The sequence below is a fragment of the Cuculus canorus genome, chromosome 3 (genome assembly GCF_017976375.1).
Source record: "Cuculus canorus isolate bCucCan1 chromosome 3, bCucCan1.pri, whole genome shotgun sequence".
In the NCBI taxonomy this organism is placed as follows: Eukaryota; Metazoa; Chordata; class Aves; order Cuculiformes; family Cuculidae; genus Cuculus; species Cuculus canorus.
Window position 1 is genome coordinate 39,883,474 of NC_071403.1, and position 27,222 is coordinate 39,910,695.

The 27,222-nt window shown below is 41.1% G+C and overlaps 1 protein-coding gene across 1 annotated transcript in view; it reads left to right on the top strand.

Annotated features, from left to right (window-relative positions):
* RSPO3 (R-spondin 3) overlaps positions 1-27,222 on the top strand; it is a 62,256-nt gene that overhangs the window by 31,185 nt on the left and 3,849 nt on the right. Inside the window, exons 2-4 of the mRNA XM_009562893.2 lie at positions 4,591-4,782; positions 6,247-6,393; positions 8,826-9,023. Coding sequence (XP_009561188.1) covers positions 4,591-4,782; positions 6,247-6,393; positions 8,826-9,023 — 537 coding nt within the window. The remainder of the gene's footprint in view (positions 1-4,590; positions 4,783-6,246; positions 6,394-8,825; positions 9,024-27,222) is intronic.

The window sequence follows — 27,222 nt, forward strand, 5'->3', positions numbered from 1 at the left end:
AAGACAGTACACCTGAGCTGCAGCACAACGGCAAAGAATATTCTTCTACCTCGGGCTTTTGCCTGACTGTCAGAACATACACCCACCTGGATTCCTCCTGCATTTTTATATTTCCTTTTTTTTTATCTCATAGATTTTCATCTGTGTATAAAGTAAAACTGATGGAAAAACTTCATTGCAAAGGTTTTATAATTTATTTGCTGCATGCCATCGAAATCTCCTATTGTCTCATCATCGAAAGTTCAGATTCATGTTCAGCTCCTTGTCTGTAACTTTCTATTTTTAACTGAGAGACCACAACTCATTGTTTCCAGAGCAGGGCTTTGGAAAATATTCTGAGAAAGGAAAATCCCCAGTGATTTCATTTGCTAATGAGGCTTGAAACTGATATCTGGACAAACAGCTTGCACCAAAAAAAAACCCCTCCAAGCCAAAAAGTGTTTGAAGCCAGTTAGGGGAAGAGATTAACTTAGTATCTTCTCTGATCTCCAGGATTTAGGTTTTATAAAAAGAAAAATGGAAGGATGGATTCTGGACCTAAAGCTCATCACAAGCCTGCACATACATACTTTGTACCTCATGAGTCAGCAGGCCTGACTAACACATGTAAGGGATGGGGAAGAACTTGTCTGTAGGTCTCTGCACTGCCACCACTTGCTTTGCCCATTGCTGTGCAGACTTCTTCATCCCTGAGAGTTTAGGATTCCACTGTGCTCAAAGAGCACTGGAATACAAGAGGGCAGACTGCTCTGTGGCTGGTAGGGTCACCTTTAATGGCAGACACTGCTTCTAACGGCCCATGCATAGAATACTTCGCCTTCATCAAAGTCAGAGGTTGTGAGAGTTGTGGAGGATTTTTTATATTTAATTGTATTTGTCTTTTTCATGGAGCAGGTTGCACCAAAGACCAAGTGATTACAAGTGAGAGGATTTCTTGGACCTACTAGCAGTACTATAAAGCCCAGATTTCCTGGTTCTGCAGCCAGTGCCTAATTCACAAGGCCACAGCGCCTGCCCCTCTGCCAAGAGTCTGGACGTCTCTTTGTCTCTCTTACCACATCTAAAATGCTCAGTTAACAGGAGCGGTCTGTGCTCTTCCGATGCTTTTTCACCTGTAGAGTTCAAAGCATTTCTTAAAGTGGATTAACATGACTTACCCATTTCTACTGTTGACCTAAGTATAGAAATTTGAATTAACACTTACAACAGTTGTACTACTGCTGAATTTCATCGCATGGGGTTTATGTTCCCAGCTTGTTGTGGCACATCACTTAAACTCTGAGCTCTCAGTGTCTGATATGGGGAAAAAAAAAGGTGTAAAACTTCTAGTTGCTTTCCTGTGGTTATGGTGCACTCTTGCTGAAGTGCATGAGATCTGCAGGCACAAACACCTTTGCTGTAATGGGAGAGGAATCATAGGGCCAGTTCTGCACCAGCACTGAAAATTTCCCTCCCTCTGGCAGAAAGGTGTTCGAGCACCTGAGTGTGCCCCATTTTCTTCTTGAATCCCTTTGACCCCACCTGGCCTCTGCAGGAGGGGAGAGACTGGTCCCTACATTGCAGGGATCAGGCAAGCACCTGGATCTGATCTGGAGAGGGAGGAGGTTGAGAGGTAACAAGAATGAGATCTTCAGCTGAATCTCGGTGATGTCTTATTTCAAACATGATATCTCATTTTCTAGACAGAAATATTTTCCCTCCATCACTTATTTTCTCCCAGATTCAATAACAAAGACCAGTGCTATACTTCCAAACAGTACTGATTTCTGGAGCGCTCAGTTGTCCTTACTTTGCTTCTTGCCTGAGACAGAATAAGGGTCTACCTAGCATTCAGACAAAGTGCAATGAGAAATAGTTTCATTGCACAGATAGAGGGCTCAAAGCAATGCTAGGCACAATAAGAGATAATTAATACAAGATCCTTTAATAGCTTTTAAGAGAAAAAAATGTCTTTCTTCATTTAAAATATCAATTCTGACTTTTCGACAAGAATTTTGCTCTGTGCATTTCCAGGAACAGGATCTTGATTTGCTTCACACATTGAGTTATAACATCGCTTGAAATCAGCCTTTAAATGGAGCTTGACTTGCCTATTTTAACTTATCCCTTGCTTCATTACAATAACATAATGATTCTTCATTTGGAACTAAAAGCTTTCTTTTCTGCAATGTTATTTGTATGAGATGTACATGGGATGCATGAAAGGAGGAAGAAATTGTGAAAATGTTTAGGAGTATGTTTTATAATTAATACTTCTGGAGTTAAAGGAGAGATGGAAATTGGCCGTGTAATGGTTCTTAGCTGTATAGAATTATCATCTTTCACTAATATAGTATTGCCTGTCTCAAGAGCTCACACATACAGCCTGACCTCAGAGCAATTGCATATAATGTTTTCTCTGCCGAGAGAATCTATTCATACTGACTTGTCACAGGTATTTAGACATACTATGTTTCCCATCAAAGTGGTCATCTATATTTTATATAGCAGCTTAGATGAAAAATATTTTGTACTTCAGATGCCTTTTCTTCTCTCTGTCAGACTTAATGAAGGAAAGTAATGGATAGTTTTTAAATAATGTCATTTTCTTAGATCACATTACCAGGTCTGCCTTTGAAAGTAGCTTCATACAAGAGCCACAAGACAGGGGAGAGGGAGACAAGGACATTTCCATTTACTTATCGTTAAAAAGAAAGCCAATATTTCAGCCTCTTAATTTCAATATCTATATGCTCTGTATCTTCTAGAAATTTCTCAGAGAAAATTATGCTATATTTATTGGGCACTCAGTATTTCGAGTCTAGTGAAATCAAGTCTGATAACAAAATTTGGGTTGCAGCTTCTCACTACATCGAATACCATTTATGCTCATAATAGTGGTGTTTTCTGGTTGTAAAAACACTTTCCTCCAGGCTGTTCTACAAAGCGAGCGCCTCAGGGGGCACAGAGAATTGGGTTCTTACATTCTCATTGAAATTGTTTGTCTGCAGCAGGGCCAAAGTTTGCTCTTCTCCTTTGTGTTCAGCCCTACTGAGAGAAATAGCCCTCATTCCTCATTCTACTAATGAAAGAGGAAAAGTGAACTTGAACTCCCTTTGAGATTTCTCAGATTGCAGAACTGGTCATCGAAGCTTCAGAGCATAGAGGGGTGCTTTTCCCATTCATCGGCCATGTCTTTCCTGCCAAAATTGTAATTGAACAAAGTACAGAGGTATTCCTGAACTTCCCCACCACCAAGCAAACTCCCCTGAGCTAGCAGAGAATGGTGGCTTTCAGTCTGTAAGCCATGGATTCATATGGGCTTCTGGGCTGCCTCCAAGGGATCCATAGAAGGAAGCTGACAAAAGCAAGTTCATTGTGTATGCAAGCTATTTAGCAGTGTCTGCAGATAAAAATAAAATATAAACACTGAAATAGGCAAAGTATGACATGCATATTTATAAACTTATCAGTGGTCTGAGGAGAAGGCAGAACAGGAAGTACAACAGTATTTACAAATATGAATTACAAATGTAAACGAGGATTGGATTTCTCTTACATCTGAAATATAACCAGATGTCTCAGGTTGAGAGAAGAAAGATTACACTTTGAAAAATGCCTGGACTTTTCATACAAGACAAGGTCAAAAAAGGGGGGAACACAGGGTCTGGAGCTATTTGAAGCTCAATTATTTTTCAAGTCCAACTCCTATTTAAGAATGCAACCAAGATGGAGTTAAAAGTACAGAAAGATGCAAAACATTATTTTCTACCACTGAGAAGTAATACACTGACTGTTACTGAAAAGATGGTCTACAATAGCTTCCTCTTTTCTGCTGCCCCCAAACCCCTAAAGAACTGAGTAGTCTTAAGCAGTGAGTGTAATAAGGTCTCCTTTCCTTGTCTGAAGAATTAGAACAATTCAATTGAAAGGCAAAAATAATCCTACCTATGCTCCATGCTGAGACTGGAGCAGAGTAAATGCCACAGTTAAGTCTGAACATCAGGTTGTAATTGTTAAAAACATGCCAGAGAGAACATTCCAGGGAAATAAGGAGGGTGAGAAGGATGGCTCTCCTGTGTCTTTTTATTACGGCAAATTAGCATCAGATCTTACAAGCGCATATTCCTGTGCAGCAGAACTCAATCAAAATGGCATTTAGGCAATGAAGGAAATTATACACTAGGCTGATTTTTAACCATCCAGCTAAGAAAAGCAAGGATAAGTGAAAATGTACTTATCTGCTTAGCCAAGTGCATACAATATGAACATATTTACATATATGAAAATAATTAAAAGAAAAATAGTTGTTCTCTAGGTTGCTGTTGTTTCATAAAATCTATTTATAATATAACTTGCTATTAACTTTTTCTGCAAGATGTGACCACATCAGCTGAGCTTCTCATTTTTATGCAGATGAAATAATTGATGAAATGAAGTGTCAATTCATAACAGAAACGAGAAAAAATGAAGCAATCTTAAAGAGCAGTCAGAGAGGTGGATGGTCTACCCTTCCACGTACAGAGGAATCATTATTTCATAGTCTTGCCTAATACGATGTTTTCTTACTGTTGTTGTTGTTTTTGTTTTGTTTTTTAATGTTTGTCTTAGTGCATCCTAACGTGAGCCAGGGTTGCCAAGGAGGGTGTGCTACATGTTCTGACTACAACGGATGCCTGTCATGTAAGCCCAGGCTCTTTTTTGTTCTGGAGAGAACTGGTATGAAACAGATCGGAGTATGTCTTTCCTCATGTCCAAGCGGATACTATGGGACACGATATCCTGACATTAATAAATGTGCAAGTAAGTGCTGTGGAGAAGGGTTCGTTTGTTCTCTCTTGAATGCTGTGTCCCCTTAGCAGTCAAGCCAACAGAAAAGCAGACAGGCAGGCTGTGACCTTATTTGTTCAGTTCTTTTATAGTAGTGCAATAAATATTAACCCAAACAAGAAGTTAAGGTGAAAGATCACAAAATGGCCTAAAGCTCAGGGATCTCATCTCTGTATGAGTGACCTGCCTATGACATGGGTGACGGCCTCCTTCTCTACACCCCCACGTGAAAGGGAAGCACTGGTGGGTACCAGTTGCTGCCCTCTGGCAGCAAGCTTAGAAGGGTGGAGGCTGAGGGATACTGGATCTTGGAGGCTGGACCTGTTTAACCCACTGCCTTTACCTGCCTGTCCCGTGAAACAAGGAGAGAAGGTGGCAGGTGGCACTCTTCGGAGATGTGCCTTGCTCTGGTTTCTTCATAGTTTATCTCACACTCAGTGTAGTCCTCTAAATGCCTGCAGCAGCTGGCCAGGCTTCAGCTGGCTAGGTTTCAGCCTCATTTGGGGGAAGTTAGAAATTTATGTTGCCTCTGGGCTGGGAGACAGAAAATCCAACTCTATCCTTTACCACTCAGGCAACATTTTGACCCCACTATGTATTTTGAACCATAAATGAACTGGAAAAGATCACAATGTCCTCCCCACTCCTTCTTTTGTTATTGAATTCACTGTTTTTAATCCCGCAGGTGATATAAAAACATAAGAGCGATGGCCAGGCAACTCTCCTAGTTTTTACCTGGTAATAAAAGTTATTTAATGAACAGACCCCAGAGTAAAGTCTTACAGAGTAACTTGATACTGTAAAGTATTTGCTCACTTTTAGCAGTGTGTGGCCTTGCACATCAGACATGAGTTGTGCCATACAGAAGTTTTTATATACTTTTTTCAAAAATATCTGAGAACTGGGAAACACACCAGTAATGCAAATTTATATAGAGGATACAAAAAATACTGCAGGACATCTGATTGAACATCAGGTTGTCATTAAAAAAAAAGAAAAATATGTTGATGCAAAACAGTCCTAAGCAGATTCTAAATTCCAGTGTATTTTTATTTCTCCTGGATGAATGGAGATAGATAGCGGGGAACTGGATCAGTACCCGTGCCCTGTGGTTTTAATTATTACCTATGCTATGTCAGGGTAGGGCAGAAGCAGTATATTATGATTCTGCTGTGTTGTGCTCTGTCTGTTTGCATAGGTCTGTGAGAAGATAAGCAGTGTGAGGCCGTTCAGCATCAGGTCATCATTATTAAATCCTCACTAATGTAAAGGTCACTTGTGGTTGGCCTTGCTTGTGCACAGGCCATGAAGATCAAAATATAATTTGTTTCCTCTGAAGACTGTTTAGCATTGCTAGAATCATGTGATTCTGGTATATGTGAGAGAGCCATGTATGACAAAGAGCAACAACATTGTTGTTTACTGTTTGCATTTCAGAATGTAAAGCTGACTGTGATACCTGCTTCACCAGAAACTTCTGCACAAAATGTAAAAATGGCTTTTACTTATACAGCGGAAAGTGCCTTGAAAAGTGCCCTGATGGCCTGGAAGCTAACAATCACACGATGGAGTGCACTAGCATTGGTAAGTCTGGTCCTCCAACGTCCACAGAAGGTGGGGGATCTAAGGAGGGTGAGAGTTGTAAGTTCAATTACAACACCAACTTAAAATGGAAATGTTCTGTATCAGAAGATGTATTCCCCAGCTCTACAAATTCAAGGCATTTCCCAATTCTGCCCTTTCATAGAAGGCACAAGCTCATTTGTGTCCCACAAATATAGCCTTGTGCTAACAGCTATTCTGCCTCAGGAAATACGGCCTTTTTGGTCTGCCCTGAGGTAGAATGACACCTATCTCTTACTTGATCTGTTGCAGTGTTATGCAGAACCACTAACATCAAAGGTTCAAAAATCCTAAGCAAGACCCCAAGTGTAGTTGAAAGATTAAAATGCTAACTGCTTTGCTTTAACTCCCTTGTAATACCTGAGCCTTCAAAGCATGTGTGCGTCAAAATTTTGAACCTTACCTCCACAGACGTGAAGGCTAGAAACTAAAACACTAAAGAAAAAAAATCATGAAAGAAACCCAAACCCTAAAATAGTATATGTGCACAAACACCCAACTACAGAAAATGAAGATCAAAATAAAATGCCAAATAGTGCGGCACTGTCATTGAAGGAATGAGACCAGCGACACTGGTCCTGTGACTCACTGCCTGCAGAGAAGAGACCTGCTTTTGTATCTCTGCAGCCTCTGACTCACAAACCCCGATTATTCACACCAGGGCAATTTTGGAGGTCACCACACCTAGCTGTCTGCTCTGTCCTTCTGCCACCCCTCTTGCTCAAAGCAGAACAAGTGACATATTTGCCCCTGGACTGCTGCAGTTGACATCCCCTGCCACGGGCATGCCGAAGCTGTAGCAAGGTTCAGCCAATTTTAGTATGCCGGCTGTGAATTGTGGTGGCTGAGGGCTGCAAACTGTGGTGGGAGTGGTAACCTCTTCAGCCACCAGCAACAAGACAGCACTTAGGCTCAGTTTGGCCAAGATGGAAACCTCCTCCCCCACAGAATCATGCACGTAGCTCTCTCTGGCATCATGTGTTTTGGAGGAGAAGTAATGCAGGAGTAAAAATAATGTGCACTAGTTTGGCATTCTCCTTTTCAACTACATATTAGTTCAGGTGGTAGTGATGGTTTTTACAGTTTTATTTTCAAGCAAAGAGTTTCATTTTTGAAAGAAATTCAAGGGATCATTTTTGTTTCTTGATGGCTGCTTCCAAGTGCTGTAGACTAAGCTGCTTTAACAATGAGTCAGTTTTAACTAGGAAAAGCCATTTAATGCAACGGAGGAAAAACAGAACCTTTTTGTGCACGTGAAGGCCAATTATTTTAACAGGAGAGCTCCAGGGCAATATGAAAAACAAAATGACCTGCATGACAATTCACTGGAGGAGGGCTCAGAGATTGGCTGAGGTCAGTTATATTTTTAGGTTTCAAAAAATTGTGAAGTAAATTCTGGAGCTGGAAAAATGTTGACTTACAAAGTCCTCCTTACAGAAGGGCTGGAAGTCTTTCCTTCTTTAGTGGTAGCTAGCTTATAGCCTTAAGCATACATGTGAATAGAAAGTAAATATAAATGTCAACATAAATGTAAACATAAATGTAAATATAAATAAATATGTATAAATAAAATAGTATTATACATATATAATATGTACAATAAATACAAATGTAAATATAAACGAAACATAAGCATTTACTGTCTTTTAACAAGAGAAGGATAATGAGGACATGGCATGAAAGAATAGTTATTAAGAGCATGTCGTTAAGCTTCCAAGGTTTCTCTCGTTTTTTTCCTACGCTATTAGGACAAGTGTCCAGCTGCACACCTTTGAGTTCCCCATAGTACGGAATGCACATTCAGATCACTGGTTTAGAAACTGTAACCTGTTCTTTTCTGAAAAGTTTGCACCCTCCCAACCCAAAACCTATTCTGCTTTGCCTGCTTACAGATTGCATATTGCCACGTATAATAGCACTTCCACTATTTAAGCTGAATACCAAGCAGCAGAGCACAAAGATACTTTATTCTTAATGTACTGCCTTTTGATATCAGTTGGTGCTTTATAATTCTACTCATTTCCAAATTCAATACCTTTGAGATCAGCTGCAGCAGCTTGACCCAATGACTTCACTCTCCTTTCACATAGGGATGGACCAAAGTTTAATTCTACCGAAGCTATAAGGATACATACCTTCACAAAAACAAAGCAACCTCAGAATGAGCCCCAGTAACTGATTTCATCGAGATCAATTGTGGTGTTGCCCCACTTTGGGAATGGAATTATGAAACAGCAGTCCAGCTTCTCTCAATTCACTGCTGCAATTTCTGACTAATTACATTCCATTTTTGCCACTTTTTGGCTGATGCAGAATAAAATGAATGTATCATATGCATTTGTGTATAAAAAACCCATATTGGTCAGGCTCAGCTTGTCATGTGTTTATTGCAGTGCACTGTGAAGCTAGTGAGTGGAGTCCATGGAGCCCTTGCACAAAGAAAGGAAAAACATGTGGTTTCAAAAGAGGAAATGAAGTAAGGGTCAGAGAGATCGTACAACATCCATCAGCAAGGGGCAATCCTTGCCCAGCTACAACCGAGAGCAGAAAATGTATTGTACAAAGAAAGAGATGTCAGAAGGAAGGAAAAGGTACCACGTTATCATCATGATACTATGAGATTGTTATTGTTTGATGATTATCTGAATTCCCAGGCCTCTATTGCAGGCTTCAGCAAAGCTCCCATTGATGTGTTGTTGTTTGGGCTGGAGAGAACTTTGCCTTTGCCTGGAATAAATAAATAACTAACGCTGCTCAAAAAATGCACTCTGTGTGATCTAGAGAAGACAGGGCGGGGTGGATGGGAAGGCACACTCTTTTCTTGGTTCTGCCAGAAGAGCTGCCAAGATGAGAGGTTGCATGTGGAGCTCAGAACAAAATAATCCATCATAAACATGCCATGGTGGGAGTTGATGTTGGGAATCAGGCAGTCAAGTTTCATCCTTCACCCATGGGAATCTTTCAAACCAGTTCCTGTTTCATGCTTTCCTACAGGTAAGACCATATTCTTGTAATTACAGTGCTGTGGCCTTTCTCCCACCCTGTTGTCTTTGTACAAGCTCTGGCTAAACACTGTGGCCTGATCCTCAGGGCTGCATCTGGCTCATGGAGTCCCAGCATGGGAGAAAGACCACAACCCCGCGTGGCAGCAAAGGGAAACTCCACTTGGTTTTGCCATATAAGCAAGCGTGTCATCAGAACCACCCCTTCATGAGTGCCAGCGTATTGGTCTTATTCCTTATCGTGACATCTAGTGAATGGCACCCCACATTAAGAATGGGAGATGCTTGCTTAAGAAGTGTATGAAATAATAATTAATACAAATGCCACCCAGCAGAGACTGTAGTTCCATTGTTCCCTTTTCTCCTCTTCCTGTAGCAGGAAGTTACTTGTGTTGTCCCTGGTCATCTTACTTGGGTTGACACAGGAGTGTTAATGGAATATTTTATTTTCCCCATCCTTCCCATTCCAACACCCTTTCTATTTCCCCACACTCAAAGCAGGGTTTCAACCCTTTTGGGGTCAAGAAGAATGGGTGGAGCATCTGCCCTCTGTGTGAACATGTATGAGCTAGCATGAGTTGCTGGTACCAAGTAGTAACCTACTCTTTCATTGTTGAATGCTTGGGTTGCTCCAGATTGCTTATAGAGATGTAAAGGGTCTTTGGAGCTTGTAATCCTTTTGACAGCTGGCTTGTTCGCTAGGGATATACCTCATGAGAAGGGAAATAGCATTACAAGGGGTATCTTGTGAACCAGATAGAACTGTCTAGATGTACAGATTTATGGGAACCTACAGGGTAGCTGTCACTTTCCTGAGGTTGGTTCAGCCTCCTTGTGTTAGACAGAACCTTGAAGAGGCAGAGAGGTGTATCTGCCTCACAGGAGCATCCACAAAACGTTATTTATGCACAGGCTCTATGATCAAAATGTCCATGCTTGCTTCTGCTCCTGCATAGTGGTACAACTTGAGACAGTCTCATTATCTCACTGTAATTGGGGGAAAAGAGTTACTTTTTTTTTTCCTACCAAAGCTAATTTTGCCAGAGCTGAAAATATAGTACTGAACTGTAATTTTTGGAACTGTGGAACTGTTTTTTTGAGGTGATAATGATGTTGTGTATTTGCTTATGGCAATTTGGCAGTCTCTTCAGGTTGGACAAGACATTTCTTTCTGAGAAATGCCTGCTCTTCCTGTGTAGTAAGTGCTTTAAAAGAAACCCCTCACATATTTTACTGTCAATTCTTATTTTAATGGATCTGAGCCAAACCATACTTGAAAAAAATGTGTTCCACAAGAATTCTTTCACAATCATTAATCTTTTTCTTTTTTTTTTTTTTTTTTTTGCAACGTGCATAAAGTTGGGGATTTTTTTCTTTATTTTAAGCAAGTCACAGACTATATTCTAGGCTGTTTTACCCTCAGCAGACAATTCCTTTGAAACCAATACAGGCAGACGTAACCTATGTTCCAACTCTATCCTTGGAGTGTGTATGTGTATGCCTGAGAGCCATTTTCTTTTTTATTTTCTGAAATCCACCACTATGCAATTCTCTGTAACAGTAGCCACAAAAGCCTGCCCCACTCACTTTCATACATCTTCATAGGGAGATGAACTTAAAATTAAAAAAAAATAATAATCCTTAATAAATCTGAGGAAATTCACACACAGAATATTAGGTTAAAACAGCTTTAATGGATGGATTATGGTGAAACAAGCCAGGAAACTGAGAATTAAGCTAAAGGATTTCCTCCTGTTCCTACTGGAGTGCTGAAAGGAAGCTTTCCAACTTCATCTCCAGGCAACTTATCTTTCCTACTGCTGCTGTCCCTTATTACACAGAGAGAAACTTCTCTTCCCCTTTGAACAACAGAATAACTGCATTAGAAAATGAGCCGGGCTCTGTTCTTATGGCTAGCTGCATCCAGTCAGTGAGTGCAGAAGGAGATAACAACATAAACACTTTGGGAAAGGGAAAGGAAAGTAAATATATTTGTATTTACTGTTAAGAAATATTGAAAATGCTCTGTTGTATTGTATGACTCCCCAGTGCTGCTCAGGCATTGCTTTGTAGTTTAGCTTCCACTGTATCAGCTCTTGAAGCGTAGCAGCCGACCTAGCAGTTGCCAACAGTGCTGTTAATCTTTTCTCCACAGCCACAAAGAGAGAGTTAGCCCAGTTGGCCTCTGCTGTTTCCATGTTGAATAGACATCTGTGGCCATGGGAGTTAGGGCAAAGACCACATGATGACGGCGTATGCTCGTCACAGATGCCTCAATGACTTTGCTCAAGAAGCTGAGATCAGAGACAGGATGTTAGTTAAGTTGCTGCTATCGCACAGAGGCAACGACATACTTCTGGAACAGCTACGCAAAATGAGATAAAACAGATGAAGAGATTTTTTTTGTTCTTGTTTCCATCTGCTAGTGTGTCATTAAAGCTCGTGAGACCTATTACAACCCTTTTTTTCCCCTTGCTGGCTATAAAATAAAGTTTTACAGGGAGAAGGTGCTAGTATTTTCAGAATGAATGCAAACAAATGGGAACAATGAGGATACAAATATCTTGACTAGTCTAAGATTCTTCTCACACATTTAGCAATAAATCAGTTGATCCCAGTATGTTCTGACACAGCAATTCTCATGTTTTTCACAGACTCCTTTTATAGTTCAGTCCCATCCAAACCTCATTTTAATTTATCTCATAATTCTCCTCTTTTAATCCTATGATGGTGAGCTTTGCTTTTCTGCACTACTATATGATTCTATCTTCCATATGATTTCTTCTTCCTTTCCCTCCTTCACATTTTGGCTTTGTTTGACAGTACAGTTCACTCTTACTTTACCTTTCTACACTTAACCTTTTCTTGGCGTCTGTCTTTCACTGATAGACATACTTTGAGAGTCAAGTGTTTCCTGTAGCCGTGTCAAAAAAAGGCAAATGCATTTTTAGATGTACTGGAAAAGCATAGCTTGCAGAGCTTGGCAAACCTTTCAAATTATCCATCCATATTATGTCTTTGACTTAATAAATGCACTCGTGTCAAACACAAGTCCCTTTGGACTGCTGTCCACAAATGTAGAAGACTGACTGTTACTGGCCAAAAGACAAATATCAGAACTGCATACAAAAGTATCTGCAGGGAAGGAATTGCACGTTTTCATTGACAAGTAATTCTGCCAAGAAAAGAATATTTACTGTATGACTTTCTGTTGAGTTCTGACTAAACCTTCCATAGAGCAGACAATTTGAAATGCTTTCAGCAAACACGTTCTGATCAGTTTGAAGAGACAGAAAACATCCATCAAAAGACTAAGTGCATAGTTATGAATTAAGAAGACATCTTAGAAAACTTGGTATTATGCCAGGCAAGAGACAGGCTGCACTGGTTACACCGTTTATTGTTGTAAACATTTCAGTTGTTGCTTATTCATACATTGATTCATTTGCGTGCTGGTGGCAGATGTTCAAAGGAGAGCACCAATGTTAACTGCATCCAGTTCTGTGCAAAAGCAAAGAAAGGTCCTGTTCCAAATAGACAAAAATTCAAGCGTTAGATGCAAAAAGATGTGGGATGAACATAGAGTACCATTTTCATTGTGGAGTGTAGGTACTGTCACCTTGTACACTCTGAAAGCTGGGTACAGTTATGAAAAGAGGAACAGCAATTTTAGTCAAAACTCACAAAACCGCAACTCCTCGTAAGCAAGGTAACTTTGTTGGTTAATGGTTTGTGCTGTAGGGAGAATACAGATATTATGCTGTGATGTTTTTCGTAGTGTGCAGCAAGATTAAGATAGAAGGCAGTGTCTTTGAAATGAGGAGCTGAATTCTAGATGTGAACTGGTGAACAAAAGGGAACTAAGGGAACAGGATTTTCTGTTGAGCAGTTTTAATGAGGAACAGTATATACTTTAGGGAAATGAAGTAAAATAAATGCTTTTATCCTCTACTGTGTACATGTGAATCTAAAAATCCAAGTTTGATTTGAATAGATCAGAAAACTAAGACTCAGGTCGTCTCTGTTGTTTCTTTGAACTAGTTCCTCCACTCCTTATTGCTATATGTCCATACAGTTCTTCAAACATTTTTATCAGATCATGTCTGAATATGTCTTCAGCTGTCTATGGTGTGAGGAAGGAGTCCTATCAGACATCCACCAGATTTCCAAAACGACCACTCAGGTAAAAATTCCAAGCCATTGATTAAGAATTTACTTCAGCTGAAAGCAATGTAACTTAATATTAAAAAACTTAAAGTATTAGGCAATGAATTAATTTCATTCACTTACTTAACTTAAACTTATTGAGTTACCCACCTTAATGTACATGCTCTGATGTTATATGGATCCATGTAACAACAGAGCACAGGTACTCTGGAATCTAAACTAAGATGCCTCCTTAACATTTCTCATAGAGAAAAGTTTCTGCAGTTAATCTCTGGCTGAGATGTACTCATTCCCATAATGGTCAGTTAAGCCGTCCAGGCAAAACTGAGGAAGAAAAAAGAGAGCCCATCTAACATAAAAGAAGACAAAATGTGTGGAAGTTGCATTATATCTTAAAAATGTACATGTAAGTGCAGTAGTGAAGGAAAACATTCTAAATCAGTGGGAGTTTTTCCACTTCTTATATAGGTTTTTGAAGAGTGGCACATAAAATTGGGGTTTCATGATCTTCACAACCCATAGAAACTCCTATGCAGCCACTTAAGACTTGCGTATGTGCCACATGAGTGTGTTTATTCATGTGGTAGTAGCCTTTTCTCTTTAAAAATTCTGGACTGCCAGGCCTCTAGAACACCTGTTTGTGCTTATTTTTGAACCTGTTGTTAAACTGAACAATCTGAATTTGACATGGATGAGATTTTCACAGACAGGGTTTGGCTGTCTGAGAGTTCAGACAAGCTGGGACTCCTCACTGAGTTTCTGTAGGCCTGGCAAGAGCATGATGGGATTTTCCGCACTTAAGCTGGACAGATAAAAATTAGTTGTTTTTGTCAAAGCAGGGATCATTTTAACGGTGGAGTTAATACTGTACCTGAGGAGGGGCAGCTGTGACACTGGAAGATGGATTCTAAGAAAGGCAAAGTAACTTGCCTCCCGAAAGTGCCTGTTTCTTTGCAATGCCTGTTGAGAACAGCCTAGTATGAGTGATCTGGACTTTTACCTGATAATATTTAAATTAAAGGGTACCTTTTCTTCATCTGTACAGTAACGGCTTCACAACACTGAATAATATAAACCAAGGTTTACCCAGCCTGGCTCTGTGAGTAAGACAAACATGTTCCAACGGACCCACAGGTCAGCCACAGTAAAACAAAAAGTAGAGTTGAAAAATACTCATTCCCATTACTGATTTCAATTAGTGTTGGCAAAATCAGTGTTAAAGCAGCATTTTGTTGTGTTTTTTGTTAAATATCTAGTAATGGCTGTGCACCTGCTTATTCAAAGGTAAATTGCCCCTTACAGAACAAGCTATGAATAGTCTGTCCCTATCCACTCCATATATTAAAAATAAAAATCTCTTCCCAGGGCAATGGAGTCCCACATCAGTCCAATAATTCTGCAGTGCACTCTTTTTAAACAAATTTTTTCTGATTAATAAAAAAAGGAGTTGGGGAGATTCTGGATATTTTTACCACTCAGTATTTTTACTTGATCACATTTAAGCCCTAAGCATAGCTTCATGGGAGAGTAAGATATTCCAGTCACAGCTCATCCCAAAAGTCACATCCTCTCCTTCATGTATAGCTCAGTGGCATTTAAAAGGAGAGGGCTGGAGCATGTGAGGCAGAGAGACATCACAGTGCACAGTTCGCTCGTATAACTGTGAGAGATGTGGTGTCCTGTGTGAAGGTCGCTAGTGTGGTTATGGTTAATGACCTTACTTCATGGTGGGTCACAAGACTTCTGAAGCCTCAAAATGAACTCAAAGCTAATTACTGCATCCCTGTGTTTATATACTGCGTACGCCAATGGGTCATAACTCTGGCCTTTGCGAGCCTGAGTTACTATAATTGAGGAGTCTGTCTTGTGAAGAGTTTGGTTGTTTATTTTCTGTTTGTTGCTGCCAAGAGGACCTCTCATTTCCTTTCCTTGCAGGGGTTTTGACTCTTTAACTTTAACACATTTCCAGCCACCAAGAGTAGGGCTGCTGAGGCTGGGAATCCACTAGTTGTACCATGAAGTGAAATGGTGTCCTGAGGACACCTTGAGCAAGGCAGGGCACGGAGAGCACAAGGCTGTTGCAGGCTGGCAAAGAGGGGTGCGATCTAGAAAAAGGATCTGTGTGAGAAGGGTTAAGAGAGGGAAAAGATGACTGATATGAGTCAGAGAGATTTTTTAATCCAACACAGCTAATGGTAGAGGATGCCCTGGCTCTACAAATCAGGGGATTAAAAGGCAGGAAAAAGCCATTTTTAGACTTTAATCATAGCATTTTCAAAATTTAATCAAAGTTAGGCAGTTTTGAAAGTCTTATTAGGTTGCTATCTGCAAACAGAGACCTTAAAATCTGAACTATTTAACAGTAATATTGCATTTTGCTACAAGTATGTTTATTTTGCTTGTGTTAGTATGAACCTTAAATTACCATCATACCCCTCTGTTCTGAATGACAATTTTTCACTGTGCAGGCAGGTAATACATACTCAGTGTGCCTCTGCATGGGTCGTACTATGTACACATGCACACACTGTGTACATGTGTATCATGCCAAGGCTGTATTTTCTGAATAATATGCATCTCAATTAACAGTCAGGCTGAAGACAGCTGTGTCCATACACCAGCCTGTCAGGCCCTCAGGTAGCAAAACTGGTTTTAGCCTCACAAGGCACTGAGCTGAAACTGTCTCTGTGCTCCTTAGGAGATGTTCTCCTCTCCTGCTGCCAGCTCCTCTCTCGCCACCTCTTGTCTCCTCCCTGTCCTGGGGGTCTAGGAGCAGCAGGGAAGTCTCTTAGCTGCCCTGGTCCTCTGGAGCATGCTATAAAAATGTGCCGGACACACTGCCGGTAAATGGCATCAGCCTCATATTAACAGAAATGGTGTCAAAGCTGAGAAAAAAGCATGCAGTCAATTGCTCCCGTAAGGGAAGTGAATCAGAAAAAAACTGATTGCACTCTTCTATTAAAATGTGAACAATGTGAGAACTATTCTCAGATTGCTAAACCAAATAAGGGATAGAAATCGTCTCTTTTTCTCTTTCTGACCTTCCCTTCTGGTGCCTCCTTGTGCTCCGGAACTGGCTGGCTGAGTATCTTTTACAGGCCTCAGCTCTGTAGGAAAAACAGGAGGGAATGCAAACCTTCCACAAACCCTTCTTCTACCCTCTTCCAAAGTGGCCATCAGGTATTCATTCAGCATCAAATTTCCAGCACCTGCTTAAAATCTTCCCTCTCTAATCAAAATGTTTGGAATTGAGAGAAGCAGCTCCAGCTTTAGAAGATTAAATCCACAGTTATGTCTATACTGCTAAAGAAAAGCAGGCAAAGGTCCATTCCTTGGCGATAAGGCCAAGGGCCACCTTCTGGCTTGTGTCCAGACTAGCTGGGGCTATTCCCCCAGTAGCAGATTTGACTGGGGAAGAGGGATGGCTGTTGCAGATGAGATTACTAAAACAACCTACCAGTTATACTGTACAGACTTGTAGAGGTCTGCCTGGTCTTTGGCCTTCTTCCCTGGCACAGATGCACTTTACTTATCCATGACACCTTCAACTTCAGTGACATCAAACTGTTGTGTTTTGGGGAGAGGCAAATAGGAAACTGTGGGTGACCTCTCCTCTCAGCATAGGGCAGAGTCCATGTGCAAAAGAGCAGAGTATCATCCTGTCTTATCCCACATCATTTCCTTGCCCTGTCTGCACATCCCTACCTATCCATCTCTCCACACTGGTCTATTACATCTTACAGTCAATGTTTCCAAAGTCGTTGCCCTAACTTCTAGTGCTTTAAGGTGCTTTTTCTGAGGGAGGGACATGTTTGTCACAATTGGAAGAGGAAATTATCTTCTTCCAGACTGTGTGCCATAGAAGATCTCTTGACAGCTTATTTCTCTTGACTTCCCAGAACACCACAGCAACCTGTTTTCTCACGTTTGGGCAATGGCAAAAGGAAGTGGTGGCTGAGAGCAGGGCTCACCCAGCCCTTGCTACCTGGACATCTAAACCCCTCTTTGTTTTGGCCTGCATGTCCTGGAAAGAAGAACAAATGCAAGAGAGAAAGTTGCTAGTACATCTATCAAATCTAGTCCAAGAATGCAAAACATTTGGGGTATGTGAGCTTCAGAGTAAATCAGGCAGTGAATGTTTCAAGCCTAATGGTGACACATGCAGCACTGTTTAAACAGCTAAATCCTGAGCTGTGGAACACTTCCATGTATAGCAGTGCTGTTATAACACTGCCAATCATGGACAGCAATGGCAGTCATTCACTGTTGTATTATAGCTGCCCTTCTTCTGAAAGGGTCTGATCCAAGACCCACCGAAATCTCATTGACTTCAGCGTACTTTGAATCTAGCCATCAAGAAGGGATTTTCAGCATACCTTTGTAACAAAGTGAAAACAGACGAGCACTTTTTGGCTGCTGTTTCCCCTCATCTTACTGGATATTTATCTGTTCTTCTCCACCCAGGCAGCTCTGTTTGCTTTTCCCTACCCAGGTCTCTGCATCTCCAGTCTCATCGTCTCTTCTTCGTTCACTCTCCCTGCCAAGTCTGACACCTGATGTAGCTTTTGGTCAGCTTAGGCTGCCACCTCCCAGCTCTCTTCCAGCCTCAGAGCTTTGAGAAAGAAAACACTTACTGCCACAACTTTCTTTTACAAAGGTCCAAAGGAACTTCAGAGCATTCTCAATGAGTTGTTAACATCCAATGTTGTTATCAGAGATGGTAAAGATCGGGAGAGAGGTTGTGGGATTCTCCATCATGGAAGATTTTTGAGGAGGTTAGACAAACATCCATCAGAGACAGTCTAAGTATAGAAGTTAAGTTTCATAGCCTAGTAAGGGACTGGATAATTTTGGTAAACATTTTTCAAATTGCTACAAAATTTCAACAGCATTTTTTTCTTGCCTGTTTCCTTCTGTAAGTCTTCCATAGAGAAGCAGCTTATTGCACATTTATAGAGCACAAATCCGGCAAGTATCTCTGTCCATTGATATCAAGACCTCCTGCTGTTTTTTCCAAGCTCAGACTTTTATTTGGGCCTGAGTCAAGGAACTGAAACCAACTTTCCTTTCATTTTGTCCAGTTTAGTCATTTGCATTGCTGAGATAACTGTTCATGTTCCTCTTTGCATTAATCAGCTTTGACTCATTGTTACAGGAAGACAACGGGGCTCTATTTTCTTACAGAAAATTTCAGTGAACTTGTTACACTAGTCCACCAAATTTAAGAAGATAGCACCTCTCTGCCAATGAAGATATGTATATTTTTAGAGGCCTGAAAAGAAATGAGCTAATTTTAAGGGCTGATGCAAATTCATATTATTTTTCAGTAATTTTTGTTGAAGCAATTTTGAAGTGGCAATAAATTAAAGGCAAGAAAAAATATTTATCATTGAAAGACGCTGTGGCCATATAAAATTGAGAAAAAGCATTTCCTACATTTTCTGGTTTTAGTTCTTCGAAATTCAAAGTGATAGCAAGAGAATTAATCTGTGTTCCATGAATGAAACATATACAGGTGATATAAAGGTTATAATTGAACGATCAACTGTGGGAATTTTTTTAATGCTTTTTTGCTTACCAGCAGAATTACCTAGTAATGAAATCATCCCCAATATCTACAGCACACAGTAGCCCAGTATAAAGATTTACAGCTACAGTTATATCTCTGCTTTGTTCTTAAGCATGCATTTACTTCTACCCATTTGTTTTCTGAAATTCTCTCTCATTTGTCAACTGAAGAACTCCATTTAAAAGGAAAACAGGCTTCAGACATGAAACACAGATAGATTCCTGAAACATGAGATGAACAACTTTTAATTCACGCAACCTTTAATTTACAGTAATGTTTAATGGATGGGCCAGTTTCATTACGGACAATGTCTCTCCCTGTCATTAGCCTGAAGTAAGGTCTAAACCTCTCAAGCATTTAAAGGAACACTGTTTCAGGCTCTGTACTCCTCTCCTTCCCTCCCTCTCTATCACCCTTCCTAACCACCCTTTTTCTAAGTACATAATCTAAATACTGTACTCTGCAAACTGCACTTATTTTTGGCTTGAAGCTTCGAAGAACTCTTCTGGACACTTTTTATACAAACCCTAACAGGGTCAGAGTTGGAAAAATCTCAGCTGGTGGACTTGGACCTCATGAGCTATTGAGCATTTATAATTAATATTAATGAATGGCAGATGACAGATGTTTATTGCTTAAGTAGAATTGTGCATTGCTAAACCAGAAGGATTTAGTTTAAACCCAGAGGAACTGGCTTTATTTCTTACATGGATGTGGGTGGTGGAAGGGAATGTCAGTGGGTGATCCAGTCCCTGCTACCTTTAAGCATGAGCAAGGAAATTATGCTCTCTAAAGAAGGATCCTGAGCTCTCTATTTGATTGAAGGATGATGTTTTTGTCCTTCAAAATATTAACTGGAATAAGGAGGACTCTGTCCTCTTCAGTGGCTCTGATCTGCACCAGTACTGGCTTTTACCTGTAGATCCCAAAGCACTTACCAATATTAAGGAAATCTTATCTCCATTTTATAGTCATAGAACCTGAGAAAGTCATATGAAGACTATTCTAAAAAGAAAGTTCGTCACTGAGATGAAGAATCACATTCCCAGCCACAGTATATTTTATGTTGCTGGATTACTTTCCTCAGTGGTCTTAAATCAAACTAAAGCTATGATGGATAAATCTCTTAAGTTTAAATGTGACAGCGTGGAAGATGCAATATTGGGATGTAAGAGTCTCTGTGAAACCCTCTGAATACTACAGGCTTAAGGCTGATGGAAACCGTTTTCTAAATGAAAGCAACTCTCTCTTTCAGAGCACATAATTCAAGTTCCTGGTCACGGAGACATCTTGGGTAATATTTTCAAAAGTACATGAACAATTTTAAGTAATTTAGAGTTTCTGGTTGAGGTTGGAGTAACGGCTTATTTGCTCTGAATTTTTTGGACAAACCACCCAGCTCCTTTCAGTATCTTACTACTGTATATGTGAACCAACAGCCCCTGAGATTTCTATACTTCTGTATGACAGTCTATAGAGTATTTCTGAGCACATCACACCAGAACCTTGCAAAATATTATTTCTTTTAGTGGCTACAGGGTTGATCTCACAAGTTATTAATGTAAAAGTTCTTGGAACAGGCAGGAAAGTGATTAGTTACTTGGTTTTAAAAAGAAGTGTGAACATATTACTTGATTAGTGTACAGTGGTCTGCTTCGTCTGGAGGCAGGAGGCAGCTGGAGAGAGAGACTGCTGGTCCCCACAGTCCCAGTTTTCAGTGGTTAGAGAAAGTTCCAACTGCTAGAAATATATCTTAGTACAGAAAATATCACTCTATGAACTTCTGCTTCAGGTTCTCTAGGACAGTATGTAGTAAGTCCCACTATATGGGCTGCACACACCCCATGTGTAACACGTGGAGGTGTGAAGCCTAGGATTGCTACAAATTTACCAGCACAACTGTAGCACTCTTAAAACACCAGCCCACCACCAAGGAGAAAAATAAAACATACCTACAACAAATTCTGCTGAACTGCAGTTGTATACTGCTGGTAGGAATTGTGCTAGACAGGGCACAGGGCAGATCTCCCACTGGGGTGACTAATGGGTTAAAGACTTCCCTTAACACTTGCTGGTGCCCTCTGCTATGAGAGGCTGCTTTCTCACCTCTGTGGGGGCTGCATCTCATCTAACCTTTGGGTCATCCAACCTAGTTTGTATCTGATCTAGATGGCATGGCAGTCAGCTTATAAAGTATACTAAGTGGACTCCAGTGATGCACTGTCGCATGGGATAGTCATTCTTCACATTCCACTTCAAGCTACTCATAATGCCGGCTGCTCACTTCGGAGTGCAAAGACTGTGTTACTACAAACAGCTCTAAACGCACAGTTCATTCCTAGAGGGATTTAAAAACAATAAACTTATCACATTCTTGGAAAAAAAAAAAAAAAGAAGAAGACAAGACAGCCTGGGTTAAATTTACATGGACAATTTGTATCTGCGATTCATTTTAAATTGAAGGTTTATGGGCAGTGTTAAAGTATTTGAATTGAATTTTTTTTCTCATGTGTGTCCTCCAGCTCCATGACCTCTACTTAGAAACCTTTTTTTAATATTTTATAGGGCTGAATGGAAAATACCAGATTATCAAAGTCATCACATTTTCCAGAAACTTACTAATTTCAATGAAACCCTAATGGAAAGCAGGCAGGTTTTGAGACAACTTTGCCTTTGTGTTAGGTTTCTGCCTAGCATTCTGCTGGCTTGTCCATTGAGTTTGCCCTTGGCAACCCACCTGGTTGGCTTACAAGGACTTGAAAGCCTGAAAATCTGAGATTTCTTTGACAGCATCTTGCTCATCCAAGCTCCCTGAACTTCTTAGGGCTAAGCCCTGTATCACTTTCCCATACAAATTTCCTGAGTCTTTTTCAGGGGCAGCCCAAGAGTCCTGGTCATCCTGATCCCTTTCTCCACAAGCTGCTCTCTACCTAGTGAACTGCCAGGTATCTTTTGTGTAGGTGAGAAAATCTCTTCAGAAACACATGGAGATTGACAAAGTGATGTGCCATGTCACTCTTTTTGAAAGGGGACCTTGGACCCCCTGATCTGTATGAAATTTAAAAATCTGACCTGTTATTTTCATCGCATTTGGAAATATTGCCACTAGCTGTGATCAGCTGAAATATGTGTACACACACATTGGAGACACTAAACAGAAATAAACAGTCATTTTTCAACACCTTGTTTTGAAAATTATCCTTGAAAGCAAATTCTCCCTTCATTTACCCCAGAGATCAACCTTATCTGTTTGAGGAAGTACAAGAGAGGGTAGGATCAGGCCTCTGGTGAATTTAAGCGACAGCACCTTGGCTCTGGGCTGATGATTTTGCTGAGTGGATCCGTCAGGGACTGCCATTCCCCTGCATATTAGCTACTGTCTACTGGCTGATCCACCCACCAGGCAGGTCCAGGTTACGTGTGCGATGTGCATGGGCTCCCATCTACCTGTCAGCATAGGTTTCATCCCAGGTGGGAATGCAAACAAACCGTGCTTAGAGTGGAGGAGACAAGTGAACCGTGCAGAGTCGGGCCAGAGGTGCATCCTGTTGACTCCCCAGCTCCCTCCACCTCCTTGGCACATCAGGAAACTTAAAGAGATGTAAGGGAGGGACTCCAGGGGCAGTGTACAGCTGCACCTATACACTTATAACATCGAACAGAACACTGGCAGATGCCTGGGTTCCCTAGACCTGGCATCCAGTACCAGGGCAGAATTGCGGGCCTGGGCCAAGCATTAGCTGACATTCACAATTCCCTTTCAGGATCTGTACTCACTCATCTGTAGCCCAGCTCTGAGCCATGGTCATTCATAGAAAAAGACCTTTTTTTTCCCTAAAAAAAAGACCTTTTTTCCTTATGAATGCATCCAAACATAAGGGTCATATAAGTACCTTAGGAATGGGCATATTACATTAATGCAATCAGTCTAAGTAAAGCCAAGGAATATGTCTTTTCTCACTTATCCCTCCCTTCAGAGCACACTGAGTACAAATTTGAGTACTAAAGAAACAAGTTTCTTTGAGTGTTTTCTCCTTTTTACTATTGTACTAGAAAGAGTTCAAATGTCTGCTGAGGCACGAGCATCTGTCTCTTATCATGTATAACTTTTCTTGATTATTTCTAGAGAGGCAGACTAAACATGCGGCTCTGACATAATGCAGCATCACATTTTTATTTCTGGTTTGCTCAAAAGTCCGCACCAGCTGAACTAAGTCTCTAAAAAAGAATATATTTATGACCTCAATCTGGGCTAGTGGGAGGGCTTGGTTTGTTGGTGTCTAAAAGGGAAACTAGCTATTATAGATGTCTGTCAATAACCTGATGCTTTAACAACAGGGTAAGATTATTTTTTGGTACCAATCTTTGCTACCACCCGTCTTTGTATTGGCATCTGATTCAGAGGCTTGTATGGTGCATTTGGGCATTCATCTACCTTTTTGCAACTCTTGGGAGAGCTGTAAAAATTAAATCGCATTCAGAATTCATTGTTAAAAATCTCAAAGCAAGCTTGGAGAGAACTTCATCCTAAATACCAGCATGGTATACGTCACTTTGTATCCTAAGCAATGCAGAGTGGTTTTCTGCTCTGCTAAACAGCCATTACTTTCCTGCCTGTGGAAGCTGTGTTCAGAGTTTATAAGCTGAGGGAATCTTATAAGATGAAAACTGTTACGTAATTATAAAATTGCTGTTGTTAGCACAACATTAGTCCTGATTAAAACAAGGCCGCTAACAAATTCCCTAAGTCCCAAAAGACAAACGCAAAGGAAATAAATCCCCACAGGCTCTGGTTTGAAGAGACAGCAGTAAATGTCTCCACAAACAGCAAGCAGAACTCATTATAGAAATCATCCTCCTCCAGCTGCTTCTTTGACTGGAAGATATTCTTGTATTTTCAGGCACTGGCAATATCTTTGTGTCTTTGGCACAGGAAAGGCAGTTCCAACCCATTTCTTTTGCAAAGAAGTCATCACAAGATAATTAAGCCAGGGACTTTCCTTATGCCTTGCTTATGATTTCATGAGTGTGGCAGTGTCATTTCCCAAGCCGCCCATGGAAGAAATTATTCCTTCCTACTTCCTATACACCTAATAGGATCCAACTTGTCCTTTATCTGCTACAGCAGCAAAGCCTGACATCTCCTGTCTCGGCACAGCTTATCTGCTCAGTCTCCTCTCTTTCTTCTCTGCCTGCTTTATGCAAAAGGTTGTTGTGAAGGCCTGATTTAGTCCTCTACTTAGACACAATGTTGTTGTTCCCCCTAACATGCCTGCCTCAGCCTTGTCCTTTTCTGACAACAGCCTAGCACTCATGACATAAATAATAACATTTTTCAAGTGAATGCAATCTAGTAGTCCAGATCCTATTTTCTGAGGCAAATGAAGCTCAAGGATCCTAAATCTCATAGAAAGACTTCTGTAGATCTCGGGCTCCGACATCACCTAGAGTTTCTATCTAGAGAGGTCTTTTAATTTTCAAGAGGAGATAGATTTGTAAGTGTAAGTTAGTCACTAAGTCCCCTAAAGCCGTTGCTCAACCATATGTCTATACCATTTGAGGTATCTTGGGTTATCTAAGACCATGACATAGGACTGCATATGACACGTGTCTTAAGATCATCTGGTCTGGTATGTGGAAGTCAGGTAGGCTGTCCTCATGTATCTGAATAGCTGGAGATCCTATGTTTGGGTCTTTAAAATTTTTGCCTAGATTCACTTCAGCAGTTGGTGTATCTTCAAGACAAGTAGGTAAGGCCAGAAAATTCACTAAGCTGCGCAGAACCTAGGTAATTCCGAAACTGTTTGCTATCATCATTCTGGTCACCTGTGAAGCTAGTGGTTATAAAATAAGGCCACCATAACTAGGAAAACAATGATCACTTGTAAGACAGTTATGCTGTTCAGACTTCTAGAAGCAGTTCCAGAATCAGCTACTAGTGGCTCATGAATGAAAGGAAAATGTCCTCTGCATTATTGGGCATTTGGATGCTTGGGGGCTTGTTACCAGAAAAAAAAAGGTCATTTTTCTTGATAATTAGAGTACTTGATCCATTTGCATAATATCACACAACCGTATTGAAGACAGAGCTGTAGTAAGTAGTTTTGAAGACTGATATACACTCCACGCACTGGTACCTTCACTTGACACAGCTTCTTCTGGGTTGTGATGCTGTTGTTCTGGTTGCACCATGAGGAAGGAGTGACTTGACATTTAGTCTAAGAGAACTAAAAAAAGTCTCTGAGAAGGACATGGGTAGGTGGGAAGGAAGGCAACACAGAGTGGTGACACTTATCCCCCAAGTTTTGTACCTGCACCTCATTAGGGTATGGAGATATTTGGGCATTGTTACTGGAGGAGCAGTGCTGACAGTGCCCCAGTAGCTCAGAAAGCACTGAGTGAGTCAGCTGAGGCTGTGAGGGGTGTAAAAGAACACTGTGGCACGTTACAGCTGTGGCTTGTGGCCTTTTATTATAGCTCTACAGCTTATTACAGTGTAGTGGGGAGGATTTTGTGGTCCGAGGTGACATGTACAGTAGAAATTCTTTCTTTCTTTCTTTCTTTCTTTCTTTCTTTCTTTCTTTCTTTCTTTCTTTCTTTCTTTCTCTTCCCCTTTCTCTTCCTCTTCTCTTTTCCTTCCTTCCTTCCTTCCTTCCTTCCTTCCTTCCTTCCTTCCTTCCTTCCTTCCTTCCTTCCTTCCTTCCTTCCTTCCAAAGGTTTTGTTGAATCCATAAAAAGACACAAATGTTTTAGTGCTTCACTCTAAGAGAACTCCATTAGCCGTCAGGAAAGGATGACGTTCCCATGCTGTGGCACAGCACGCTGCCCTTTTTCATATCCTCTTCCCGGTATACTAAAAAAAAGTTCATCGTGTACGTAACATAACGCACAGGCACAAGATGCAGCAGTAGGCCGGACGTGGAGGAAGGGAATGGGGCGCAAAGCATCCCTTCCTGACTCCTGCAGCAATGAACTGGAGGGTCGGAGGAATGGAAGCTGAGCGCGCTGCGGGCGGTCGCGGCACGGCACCGCGGCGCCCCCGCGCGGCCGGTACCAATAGCGCGCCCGCTCCCGAGGGTTGACCTCTCTGCCCCGCGACACGGGGAGAACTTCTGAGAGAGATGAATAAAATGCTATATGTTCGAGCACAGAAGTGTTTTCTAACAGCAACATTCTTCACAAGGGAAATGGAAATTTCAGGAGAATATTTTCTTCTGAGTTAGAATCGCAGAATCGTAGAATGGTTTGAGCTGGAAGGGACCTTACAGAACAAGCAGTTCCAACTCCCTGCTTCGGGCAGGGACACCTCCCAACAGATCAGGCTGCCCAAGGCCCCATCCAGCCTGGCCTTGAACACCTCCAGAGATGGGGCAGACATCCCTGGGCAACCTGTGCCAGTGCCTCACCAGTCTCATAGGGAAGAATTTCCTCCTAATGTCTTGACTAAATCTTCCCCTCTCCAATTTGTCCTATTGTCCTGAGTTGGAAGAGATCCAAAAGGATCTTTGAGTCCAACTGCCATCCCTTCATAGAACAATCCCAACATCCACACCATGTGTCTGAGGGCGTTGTCCAAATGCTTCTGGAATATTGCCAGGCTTGGCACCATGACTGCTTCCTTGGAGAGCCTGTTCCAGTGCTCCAGAACCATTTGGGCGAAGTAACTTTTCCTTAATATCTACCCTCAACCTCCCTGGCACATCTTCCTGCCATTCTCTTGGGTCCTATCGTTGGTCGCCTAAGAGAAGAGATCAGCGCCTGCTCTTCCTTCTTCCCTTGTGAGGAAGCAGTAAACTGTGATAAGGTCTCCCCTCAGTCTCCTTTTATCCAGGCTAAATAGACTGAGTGACTTTAGCAGCTCCTCATCTGGCTTCCTCTCTAAACCCTTCACCAACTTTGTGGCCCTTCTCTGGATACTCTGCAGTAGCTTGATATCCTTTTTATACTGCTTTTATAACATATTATAGTATTCATTGGGTACTTCTTTGGTGAGCTTCAGTTTTAATACTGTCTTTGCCTTTTCTTTATCTTGAAATGCAAACCAGTTCAGAA